This window comes from Larus michahellis, chromosome 7 (genome assembly GCF_964199755.1).
Source record: "Larus michahellis chromosome 7, bLarMic1.1, whole genome shotgun sequence".
Taxonomy (NCBI): Eukaryota; Metazoa; Chordata; class Aves; order Charadriiformes; family Laridae; genus Larus; species Larus michahellis.
In genome coordinates, this window is record NC_133902.1 from 54,999,951 (window position 1) to 55,012,807 (window position 12,857).

General features: G+C 39.0%; 1 protein-coding gene across 9 annotated transcripts in view; it reads right to left on the bottom strand.

Annotated features, from left to right (window-relative positions):
- Positions 1–12,857, bottom strand: part of LRP1B (LDL receptor related protein 1B) — a 743,839-nt gene that overhangs the window by 354,357 nt on the left and 376,625 nt on the right. For all 9 annotated transcript variants that reach the window (XM_074595863.1, XM_074595857.1, XM_074595859.1 and 6 more), the window contains 3 exons: positions 11,980–12,099; positions 10,500–10,628; positions 3,149–3,406 (listed from right to left, as the gene is read on the bottom strand). In XM_074595863.1, coding sequence (XP_074451964.1) covers positions 3,149–3,406; positions 10,500–10,628; positions 11,980–12,099 — 507 coding nt within the window. The remainder of the gene's footprint in view (positions 1–3,148; positions 3,407–10,499; positions 10,629–11,979; positions 12,100–12,857) is intronic.

A 12,857-nucleotide genomic window follows, 5' to 3' on the forward strand; every position in this document is an offset into this window, starting at 1 on the left:
GAAGGAACCTAGATGAAAACTGAACTAATATGGAAGAAGCAAGAGGTTTCTTTTCATCCAGATTGGTCCTGTACAAGCACATCTCCCAACAGAAAAGCCTGTGAGCCTTCCAAGGCGAGGTAGGATCGACTGTCTGGAGGTATAAAACACCACAAGGTAGCAAAGCTAGAGACAAGCAGTCCAGGATTTGTACTGGTGTACTGTGATAACTGAATGCCAAGAAAACCCAAATCAAGTATCAGCCAAGCAGAAAATATCATGCTCTGAAGCATCATCCCAGAAGAGATTTTGTTATATTCTACAGAAGAATAGTGGCTAAAGCCCAGGCTGTTCTGGCTGGTGCTTGTTTGGAGAGCACATAAGGTGCTCAGTACTTGTAATGATGAAGACAAAAAATGCCTATTAAAATGAGGAAGAAGGAGATTCTGTTATCCAGAAGATGCTACTCTTGCCACCACCCCCCACACTCCAGCACAAAAAAGTATTAGTATAAGGTTGCACATCAGGGCTTTGGAAGGGCAGAAAATTGTGAGAGATTTTACGCCTTCGTGCCATTAAAAAGATTTTTTGCTATTTGGTCCTAGAGGTAGCAATTTACATGAATGACTGTTCTGAGCGTCTTGCTGTACGGGCCTGCCTTATACGAGAATCTTCCCTGAAAGCCCAGTTGGCTCCAACACTGTCTGTGTAAATCCTTCCAAGAGGAAATTTTCCAGCTTCTCTTCCAAAAACTTCTTGGTCTTGAAAAGATAAAGATGAAACAACAAGCCAATGCCTGGCCTTGGCTAAGACAAGAATGCCTGTGCTGATATTACCATGCCTACAGAAACCGATCCTTATTTAAAAGGCTAAACCTATCAAACAAAACCTATCCATGATATAATAAAACTTACAAGCCTGAAACTAGCTTAATAAACACAGGTAGACAATTTCTGCATTGACTACTGGGGGGAAAAAAAAAAACCAAAACCAACCAAGAAATCAGCAACAGATGAGTTTTGATTGAACCTTTGAAAGTTCTTATTCCCAGAAGGAGCAGCACGCTGTCCGTGCTGTCTCGCGCCTCAGATGCCCCAGTGAATCAGTCTGTTGAGACCGTTCACTGCAGAGTCATGAGCAGGAGCAGGACAAAAGCAGTTTTCACACTTCTTGTTCCCCTGAGAAGGCACGCTCACACCACGGGGACGGCCGCTGCTCCGCTGCAGCAAGCCAAGAACAGCATCTGGGGTGCGTGTGTCTGGAAAAAACCACCACCACGGCTGAATCTGCTAGATTTTGTCAGTCAGAGCTCCGAACTTGACTACAAGCAATGTATCTCTACGCCTCCAAGAGCTATTTCACAAATCAAAATTAAAGAAGAACTTGTAACAAGTCTCTGCAGTCGATTCATGTCCATGGGAATTTCTATTCTTCCTTTGAACAAGATTGAACGATTACAGTCAAGTTTCAGAGAAAATATTAGAGACCCCAGGCTGATGTGTACTAGCACTATGAAAAATGATTAGCTCATTAATTCCAGGCACTGTATTCATTTCGAACCCATCACACGGCCTTAATTTTGCAAACAGCTGCACTAATGCAGATCCGAACACCACCGAGATTAGCAATTCTCTTCACACGCAGAGAACGGAGGGAGAGGAACAAGGGAGAGAACTGGTGGAGAACCACAGAACAGTGCTACGGTCCACTCTGAGAAGGAAGGTAAGTGACAGAACAGACACGCATGCAGTTCAGTACAAAACAAATTTTGCTAAAGACCGTCATAAATTTGATTGTACCTACTAAAAGGAGAAGAAAATAAAATATCAATAACAGAGTGAATTAAAAAAGCACAATCAAATACTACCACCAAGATTTTTATGGCTCTTAGACATCTAGAGTGTGAAAAGCCCTCTAAAATACAAAATTAAAAAAATCCTGAGTAAAATAGGAAAAAAGAAAAAAGAACAATCCAACCACCGCACATCTAGGATAAGAAAGTCCTCTAAAAGTAGAATAGTCATAATAAGTGGTGAACAAAAAAATCCAAACCCAAGCCCTTTTTTTCTTCTTGTAAATTTAATTTTCTATTCTAGTAAATATATTATTAGGAAATTAGATTTAAAAAACCCCACTTTACTCTGACGAAATGACCACATCTTACAACAGCTATCTTGATAGTCTAAACCACACTCCCTATGAAGAATTTATCACTTTGACATGCACCTTTAAGAGTTATAATTAAATTTGTGATTTGAATATTCCTGAACTGGATGGTCAGAGACTTTGGGATCTGTTCAGAGCTATTCTTTGATGCCCGTCTCTCCATAAAAGGACTTTTCAAAATCTTAGGTCCAATCTTAGGTTCCAGTCTTGACTTTTTAGAAGCCTGTTATTAACAGCACCATCGCACTCCTCAGTGCTGCCATTTCTAAGCAGATCTGTGGGCATCTCTTCTGGGCAAGATGAAGAAAATTGCGGTTTTTTGACTGCATGCTATTCTGCAGTCTGTTCACAGGAGAACGTGTAAGTGGATGAACACCTCCTTCAGAAGATAACAGCGTTCCACAAATTGAAAAGCTGATTGAGAAATAATGCTGTAATGCCTGAGACTAATTCAGCAAAATGAGTTCAAGTATTTTTAAATTTTTTTTTTTCTTAACTGTAAAAAACGCCAGACAATTATTTCCGGTAAGCCACGAAATATTTTGTTATTTTCAAGAACTAACATACCTACGATAGCTGACAGCAAATGTGATAAGCATGTGTCTCTCCAATTCATAAACATAGTCCCGGTAGCACAGAATCATTGTCAAGCTTTACGTAGCACTGCTTTGCCAGAGTAAAGGAAGTACTTTACATTTCCACTTCTGTTGCACTGCTGTTCTTGTCACTTCCGCACATTGTATTTCGTCTATAAAAATGCATATCTTCAAGCACTTTGCTTAGATATAAATATGGCAACTCATACTGAAAATATATATATATATATATATAAATATATATATATATATAGGAGTGAGAAACATAAAAGTGCTTCAGTGTGAGTTGCAATATTTAATGGTCTAAGACAATTTTCAATGGCCAGCCCCAAAATACCTCTGAAGGTTCCAGCAACATTCGCCAAGGCGGACGCCACTGTTTCGCTAAAACACTGTCAAATACTTACTGTGAAGATACTGAGCGATGTTTATTGTCCACTCATCTGTTAAATCCCCAGCTTTTGTTATCTTGGTACACTTCAGCTGGCTTGAAAGATCTCTTGATTCAATCCAACAAAGTGTGTCCTCTTTGTAGCTATAGTCTAGTGTCAAAACTGCCGATCCTTTGATGGGAGTTCGGGCAGTTACTTTGCTTCCATTAAGGTATAACACCTCAATTGTTTCAGAGCTTGCAATCAGAAGAAGAGGAGGTCTATCAGCAGGCTCTAAAAACAAAGTAAAGAGAATTTAAAGGGTTACCTGAGTGTGTATACCGTATTTATCTTCTCAGCTTTAATGTAGTTTTTAATGTTCTTACCTGCATGTTTTAAGAGATATAATAAATTGGTTTTGTTTTTATTTTCATAACTATCATATATTCCAAATTACTAGTCTATTTTATCCCGCTGTTCTAATGGTTCACATCATTAAAGAAAATTAATTACCCTAGCCCCACAGCTTCTGTTTAATTCCAAGTATCATTATTGCAACATTTTTCATGCCTAAGTCATAAAATGAAATACAAGTTATGCAAATTATTTCTATCCCGATTACTGGCATTTCTAAAAGAATGAAGGCCAGGAAACCCTGCAGAACTCATGAGTACATATGAAATAGTTACGTACTTTTTATATTAGAGTCTGTAAAATAAGACAAAAACTGAGGAGTGGGTGCCGCTAAAAATAAATAAAGAACAACCTAACAAAAAACCCAGTGAAGCAAAACCTGGCTATATCATACAGATGATGGGCCTAACACCGTACATTATAAAGGGGAAAGTGTCCTGACAGCAAAAAGGGAACCGAGAACACGTAGTTTCCATTGGGTTACCTTTAATGTCACAATAAACAAGCAAACAAAAAAATACGAAGAAGCAATCCACATTAAGATATTACATGCAACTTAAAGTGTTGTCACGTTCACCTGAATCACTTTGCCTAGAAATCCCGTTAGTAATTTAAAAAAATACTTGAGCAATATGTGAATAATGAAGGAAACAATAATATCCCGATAGTGAAGAATGTGTATCTTAAAATGCAAAATGTTCCAGTTCAACTTAAAACTTTAAAAAGTTGAGTTATCCACACAGAGGAACAAACAATTCTCATTGAGACAAAGTATTTTTAGCATTACGATGCGCGCTACTGGGTACACAAAAGCAGCTGTTCTTGCTTTAGGGGTATCTTTAATTGCATTACTGTCTCCAACACCCAGGGCTGGTTCGTAATTATGCGTCTGACTTAGTCAACAGCAAATGAATATTCGTCTCCGTAGGATGAGGAGTCTGTTGCATGTGGTGTATTTCATACACTGCTCAAATTGCATGGCATCTTGTTCTAGATCTAGACTAGTACTTCAAGCCGAAATAAGATCCCACTTAATCCAGAACTGTCAGGGGCACATCTATATCAAACCCATATGCCAGCAGTTTCTCTTTTTTTCCCTGGGAAGAACTCCTTCATTAGAAACAGTAGGGCAACACTGCTCTGCTTCAATTTGTAACGAAGAACTGCTGTTGACATAAAATATCATGTGAATTGACTGGAAAAAAAAACATCAGAAAGAAGTATGTGTTTAAGAGAGAAACTGTTTCCTGAAAAATCCCCTTCCTATTAGATGTTGTTCTGCATTCAGACTCCTGCTCCAACCGAGATCGAGGTGTGAAATTCTTTGGCAATATCTGCTTTTATTTAAATATCTCTTTTGCTGACTTCTTTTTTGGTTATGTAAAGAAGTTCTTTGCTGTAATAGATCAGCATGTATTTTTCCTAAAGTGGATCTCATTTACTCTTTCCCTGTTGTTTCTCATTCCATAATGTATATTCTACCTTGTAACAGACATTTCCCTCCCCAGTAAATCCCACACTGACATCTGCAAAACCACACTTCTGTAGCGTTACTTTCTGAGCTTACTGCCTCCTCATCTGCCTCACATTCACTTCCGCCAATACATCAGTCATACCCATGCATAAGAGTTTTTTTTCTTAATTTCAGAAGATATCTAACAGCTGAAGGGCCTGAACTTATTTGTGAAACAACCTCATGTGGTATAAGCCACAAGTGAAGCTCCCTAGTCTTGCTTTTTCCAAAAGAGAAGGCAGTTGGGTTCTTAGTAAGCAAATTTATTTGAAAGCTGCCAGGTAGTTCCCTTTGCAGTCAGTAGGTGGCTGGTGTATATAGATCTCTCTTCCCCCCCCCGGCTTCTTATAAACTTCTGTTACCCATCAGAAGAAGAGCGCCAGACTTAAGAGTTTCTGTCTCTGTTACCCACTCACCCCTGAGAGTTTCCAGATTGGTACAAAAGGTGTGTTTCCATCTCCATCCCACTAAGTTTTGGAATTCTTTTTCCATCTGACAGCTCTGTGCTCAGCTTCTCCCTTCCCACAAAAGAATACCGCTGCCTAATTCTGCACTCAATCATTCCTTTCCCAACCAGCAACAGGGTGAAAAATCCTCTGTTATTATTTTTGCTCTTATTCTTTGTGCTAAGTAAGATATTTCCACCGTTTACAAACTATAAAGCCTTCGAGAGGAGGCAGCTACGCAGGAGCTGTTTGCAGTTACAAAGCCAGCATCGTAGTTCAATTGTCCGAGGTCGCGATAGAGAACCACATCCTTTCTTGCACCGTTTTGAACCGACCTATTGAAAACTGTAATGAGGATTTAATACCTCACTGAACTCCGGAGAAAAGCTGCATATTAGTATTAATGTCTAAGACATAAGGGAATTCTGAAAAAGAATTAGCATCAAACCTCCTGAGCAACAGCTGTAATCAAACCTGGCTGCAGACAAAGGAATGGTAAGGACCCGTGGCACTGCTAAGAGGTTCTGCTCAGCAGGCACTATTAAACATTAAAAATACATCTGCGTTCTGACAGAACATATCCAGAAACTAGATTACCGAGCTTGAAATTATATTTTCCAAGCAGCCCATACATGAAATAATTCAATGGATTGAATCAGTTAATCACGTCTTTTCACAGTAGGGTAGGTAACCTGCTTATTTCAGTGTTGCTCAGATAAAGGCTGATTTCTTAATTACTTATTAAAGAAAGAGTCAAACTATTTTAATGATAAAACTATACAAAAAATATTACAAGTTCCTACAAAAAATAAAAAAAAAAAATTAAAGCATCTTACTGTACTGTATAATGCAGATGAAAACAAGAACTAAGATGAAAAAACCTCATGTCTTCTCGCTCACAAAAACAGCTTGTCTGTTTCTCAAGAACAGAATCCACAAAGATTAAAAGTTTAGTGGACAGATCTAGGATGAGTTACAGGGAGCTGACAGCAGCTTTTCGAATAACTGGACATCATGTGTGTCATTTTTTCATGAGTTTTCTTTCTTTTTTTTTCTTTTTTTTTTTCATTTTATAGGAAAGATAAGAAGTGAATAGCTCTCTAATCCGGGAAAGTTTTATGATTCATCCCTCTTGACTAAAATGAAAGCATCTTCCTTTGAATTATGTTTAAGATAGAGTAGTGGAAAAGATGAAAGACTCGCATTTCCCCCCTCCCTGATCTTGTCTAAAATACAGATCAATAAGTGATGTCACAACAAATCAGAAACTAAGGCGTTTTGCTCTGCCAACAGTTCTCCTCTGGAAGAAAAGCTTCAGAAATGCAAGCTTCCCCCCCCCCCCCCCCCGCAATGATATGAAAAGGATAAAAAAAAATAAAAAATAAAAATCAGAATTCAGTGTTTACAAGCAGCTTAAACCCCCTTCTCCTGAGCTATGCGTTGTAAATTATAAGTACTTTGCTCTTAGCAATACATGTATTGTATGAGTCTGAAAAATACGTAGTAGCGTTGAATAAAATGCAGTCCAATTTTACTCTGAAATTAATTTTCAATGTCTATCCAAGAAATGCCCCACAAATGGGCTGCTTTATTTCTAAAATCCTCAAAGCTTAGTTCTGTGAGTTTTTGCACGAAAACTGTGCTGTGAAATCAATTTAAGAACGATGAATGTTTACTAAACACCAGGAAAAAACTTTTTGCTTTAATCGTTAGGAGTTCATCCTGCTTTATCTACAGGACAAATGTTTGTTATCGCATGGCATTTCTCTCTAGATAGGCTATGCAGATGTAAAACATACCAGGAACTTTTTGGAAGAAAGATGAGGGTTTTTTTCCTCAGCTGAAGATTTCCAATTCTCTCATTTTGCTTCCTTAAATATTCTTTTCATCAAATGCAGGCCTTGCAATACAGGCATAGAAACTTGGTAAACAAAGAAGTTCTAAAATTCTGTTCAGCAGAGCTGTATTTTCTTTCATTTTCACCTCAGAAGAAGTCATTAATTGCTGCTTTATTCATAAAAGACAACGTGGTTAAGAAGTCTGGAAAAAAACCATGGCGTGCCCCCAGCTGTTTTGATACCTATTTTAACATCCTTCCCAAAGGTACCGTGCAGCTAACAGTTTACGGCTCCAAAGTTATTTAAATGAGCTGAGGAAGAAAATGCAGAATTTAATGAGGGATAAACCTTACCACCTTCACAGCCAAGCATTTGGCTGCCTCAAGGGGAGGAAAAAAGTAGCTTCTGTGAACTTCTTTGCTAATTGTACCACACCGCGTGCGGAAAGATGGTTGTGCAAGTGCTGCTGGTGATCTCCAGCGGCCACCGCGCCCGTCCCCTGCACCGGGACAGGGCTCCTCCAGACCCGTGCTCACAAACACCTGTCACCTGCTCGGCACCTTCTGCAACTGGGGCCTCCCAACATGTCCCCCACGTCTCTACTCATAAATATTCAGAAACCTCCCACTCATTTTACAGAGACAACTAAAATGTGGCGAAGGGCTGATGTGTATTGCACCGTATCGAGGATCTCAGCGTGGACGGAAATTCATATTCTTAGCAGATCTGCTGTTATTAACATTGACAGTTTTACATAATGCCTAACCTGACCTAAACCTCTACTGCTGCTTCTTATCTTTCATAGCTTTTACACACAGAACAGAATATTCCTTACCTCATTTTCTTTATCTATTTGACAACTACTTTTGTCAAATGTAGACAAAGCAGATAGCTTACTCTTTCCATCCTTATTTTCTTTAGGCTTTTTAAGGAATAAAAAGTTGATAATTTTTCTAAATGCCCTTTTTTTTTTTTTCCTTAAGACCCCTTTTTTTCTTGATTCTGTTCTACTGATCCACATCCGCTTTGTGCAACGCCCGTTGCTGGATGTCATATCCCAGCTGAAGACTTCCCAGCATTGAGTAAGTAGCAGGATTTCTTTGTATTTCTTGGATTCTACTTATATGTAGAATCATAGCATGCTTCAGGTTGGTTGAAAGGGCCCTTAAAGACCATTGAGTTCCAACCCCCCTGCCCTGGGCAGGGACACCTCCCACCAGACTGGGCTGCTCCAAGCCCCGTCCAACCTGGCCTTGAACACCTCCAGGGATGGGGCAGCCACAGCTTCTCTGGGCAACCTGGGCCAGGGGCTCACCACCCTCACAGTGAAAAATTTCTTCCTGATATCCAATCTAAATCTCCCCTCTTCCAGTTTGAAGCCATTAGTCCTATCATACCCTCTCATACCAGGGTAGTATCTCTTCCCCCATGCAATGGGACAACATTGACTCATTTTTGACTTGTGATCCATTACACATTTTGGATACTTGTCACCACTCTATTTATTCAGGGACACACTTTGCTTTTGTCCCTGCTCAAACCTTATCCTACAAGGCAGGAACTTGTGAAAAACAGAAAATCAATGAAGCTACGAATGTAAGGGTGTAGGAGAGCGACCTGCCGCTACATGGAAACTTCACAATTTCCCACACGGTAAGCTGGGCCCAGTGAAGCAACACAAGCTGTTACAAGTCACTGCAGCTCTTGCAGAGCTCTGCAATAAAAGCACCTTCGTTACTGTGCCAGGTGTCTTTTTGACCTCTGCGGCCTATGAAGTATCTGTCCTAAATAGTCATAATATTGATAATTTAATCCGGCATTAATTCAAGGAAAAGTTGTGTTTACACAAAAAAACCTCAATGCAATGAGTAACGCTCATTTCTTTGCAGCACCATGATCTTGATTTGTACTGTCCTGCAGTGACTTCTCTGATTAACGACTAGTGATTCCCTTCTGAAAATAACAGAAAAGATCAAAACTACCATAAAATAAACACGATGAAGTACAGAGGAGTAAAATAAACACGATGAACTACAGAGGAGTAGTTCTTCTCTGTTTATCTGACTCATTTCATCACCACCACCGCGATACTGCCAGCTCCCTACAACACTCAGTTGTTCCCCAGCCTGCTGGATCTAAGGCAAACTCAAAGGCTCAACTCAAGCCCAGTACTGGCACCACACGGGTTTCCTGGTCTAGAATTGCGTTACTGAGTTTCATGTAGCGGAGGAAAAAGAATATTAAAACATTTTTACTTTGTATGGACTTTCTTATCTCACAATACTTCGCTGTCAATTTTTAAAAAATTGCTCAGCTTGTGTAAATCAATAAAAAACTTGGTACAAGCAGTAAAAAACTCTGTAACTCTTGCTGGCGCTCAAGTCAGAACAGATTTTGCAATGCTCTTTACGTGAGGAAGCCTCAAACAATCCAGTAGATCTTCCTATTTTCTGATAGCAAAATAACTACAAAAAGGAAGACTCAAAAAATATATTAGAAACAAGGCTTTATACTTGTGTGCTGAATCATTGTACATGCTGAATAATCGCCAAAGGAACTTTTTGGGTTTTTTAATATAAAAGCATTGTTAATTCAATATGCTGAGTAAGAAAATACTGTGTACAATTATCACTTCATTAAACACAATTCATTAATTTCCTCAAATACCCAATTTACTATTACTAATGAAAACATGCACTAAGTAACAAAGAGCCTAGTTTGAATATGCATATCATGAAATTCACCTCTTGGGATATTGCAAGGACAAAGCAATCTCATGTCTTTTTTTATCCTCTGGCTACAATTACCTCACGATCATTTCCTCTGCCTTCCCACTATCTCCGTTGTCTTCCCAGAGTAAACAGCCTGTTTGGTTTGTGTGAGGAAAATCTTTGATTTATTTATGAACAGGGAAGCTGGGAACTGTTCTAATCTTGGCTGAATTGAGCATTTCACTTTAATTAATAATAACGATATAATAACTTCTAATATTTCCCTTGGAGTATTGTTGTAATATGTGAAAAGTTGTTCTGCGGTTGTTGTGTGGCTCTTTGTAGCGCAGTGAAGGAAAGGCGATCTCTCCGGCATTCATCTCCGTCTATCTTTTCATATCTATCCTCTAGATATGACCAAAACACAAAATATTTTCATTATGGTAAAAAGATATTAAAACTTACCATTTTTGGCCTTGCAGGACTTGTTATCAGGCTGAAGTACATAACCCTCCACACAACTGCAAGTGTATGATCCATCTGTATTTATACACATCTGGCTACAGCTTCCATACATGTCGCATTCATTCAAATCTACAGGGACATGAACGAGATCTTGTTTAAGGATTAGGGAAAAAAAAAATAATTTATTCAACAGTAAATCAGAATTCTGCAAGAAGAAGTTTAGTCATTAAGTCATTATGGTATGATGCTTTATGTTTTCCTCTTCTCAAGCCATGCCATTATTACAGATGTTGGCTGTTGAAGTTATTCCAGTAACCAAACAGAAAGCCGGGAGTTTTCAAGTATAACAGCTATTAAATTTGAAAGATGAAACGTTCATTTGTTCAAGTAGGATCCAATGTCTACAGCGTGTTGGGGAGACATTTAGGTTCTTGTTAGTACTAGAGACCGCTAGTTATCAGGGTTGATGAATGAAGCAGTGTTTCAAGACAGGAAATAACTGATTATCCTTCTCAACCTATTTATGCTGGCAATGTCTTCTAGTTCCTTAAATGAACTGCCACAACTTCTACATTAAACCATCATCCAATACATCAAAACCTATATATTTCTCTAATAAATATAAAGAACAATTTTCTCAACTAGGGTATATAGGCATAATACCATAAAATCAAGATATGCTATTTAACAGCGGTTGAGGGTTTAAGTAATAAATTGACATTTTTAAAAACTGCTGTTGAAATTATTTCCTCAGATATATTTTCAATCAGAAAACATGACAACCATAGAGCTAAAGAACTTATAATAAATTATATTTATGTAGAATCTGGCTTAGCACTATTACTTGGCGAGAGGCGTGATTGGTAGCGAGCACATACATAAGGCAACAGAACTCCAATCTGCTTATAAAAAGAGAAAAAATAAAACAAGAAACAAATACCTGGCCAGAGAATTAAGAAGTCATATATTTCAAAAATGGAAAAGAACACCAATTTCAGTCTACAATTAATTATGCCGAAATAACATTCCCAGCTAAGTTGTATGATCTGGGAGTGTTCATTTATCAAATTCTAATCTAGGTGTGACTTTATGGGCGTGAGGCGAAATGCTACGAGTTTTCCAGGGTCTCCTGGCAGTGAGGGCTGGAGAGCGGCTCGCACAAATGAGCTGTAAGCTTGTCTCAGCCCGGGGAAATGCTCCCCACCTCCTCCAGTCTGGCTGAGGATGTTTTCCTCCCCGTAACTACAGAATAACTGGGGCACGGAAGCACCGAAGAGGAGACCCTGACTCTCGTTTTGGGGGGGCACTCCCTCCCCATTGCCTGCCCCCCAAGCCCACGTTCCTTCCTGAGGAACATCTTTGAAGATGAGCGAGGAAGCGGCTGTGTTCATCATCCCAACCCCAGCCCTCTGCCCCGCACAGCCGTCAGGGAACCATGAGGATACCCGGGTGCTAATGTTACAGCCGAGGTCTTGTTTACCTGCGCAGCTTCTTCCATCACTGCTTGTTTCATACCCATCTCCACAGTAACACCTGGTGCCGTTCCTGGTAATGGCACATCTGTATTGGCAACTCATCTGTTGGCATTTGGGCAGCAATTCTGGAAATAATATTAATTAGAGTAAAACATTACTAAATATGTTTATTATTCCTAAATTGCAAACTGTAGAAACTTTTATATTTATATATCTAAGTGAGCGTCTCAGGAAGGAAACACCACCACCATTTACGTTAGCTGTTTCTGGAAATATACTTATGACACATAATACATTGCAAAATGCTTGCTTTGGAAATTGCATTTCAGCAAGTTAATAAATAGAAATCAGCATTTTATTTCTATCAAAAGTTGCTCACAAGTTTATTACCGAGGTGTACTGTTGCTCTGCTTAGACATCCATTTTTTGCACATCAGTCATTTGCAGTCAAAGCAATGATTTGGAAAAAAACCCCGAAACACCAAAGCTCACACAGTTATATTATAGTTACAAAAAACAGCCAAGGTTATGAGATAGGTTTAAACATCTATGTCTACCCTATTCCTCATATCAATTGATTTTCTATCTTTTTAAAGCTTGTTGTGATTTACTGATACACGTATCACCTTCACGGCAATCAATGGGAACACATTCTGGTTCAATAATTTAACGTTGGACACGTAATGTTGGATAAACAGTGGACATTATACATGTCATTACTGCTGAAGTCCTTCATCGGATCTATTGCTTAAATATATACCATCAGCACAAGGCACGATGCTAACAACCAGAGGAAATACTGCAGAAATATAGACTGCAATGATTTCCACACTGTAACAGCATGAAAACAAACCCCCCAAAAAAAGTCAAACACTTCTCAGCC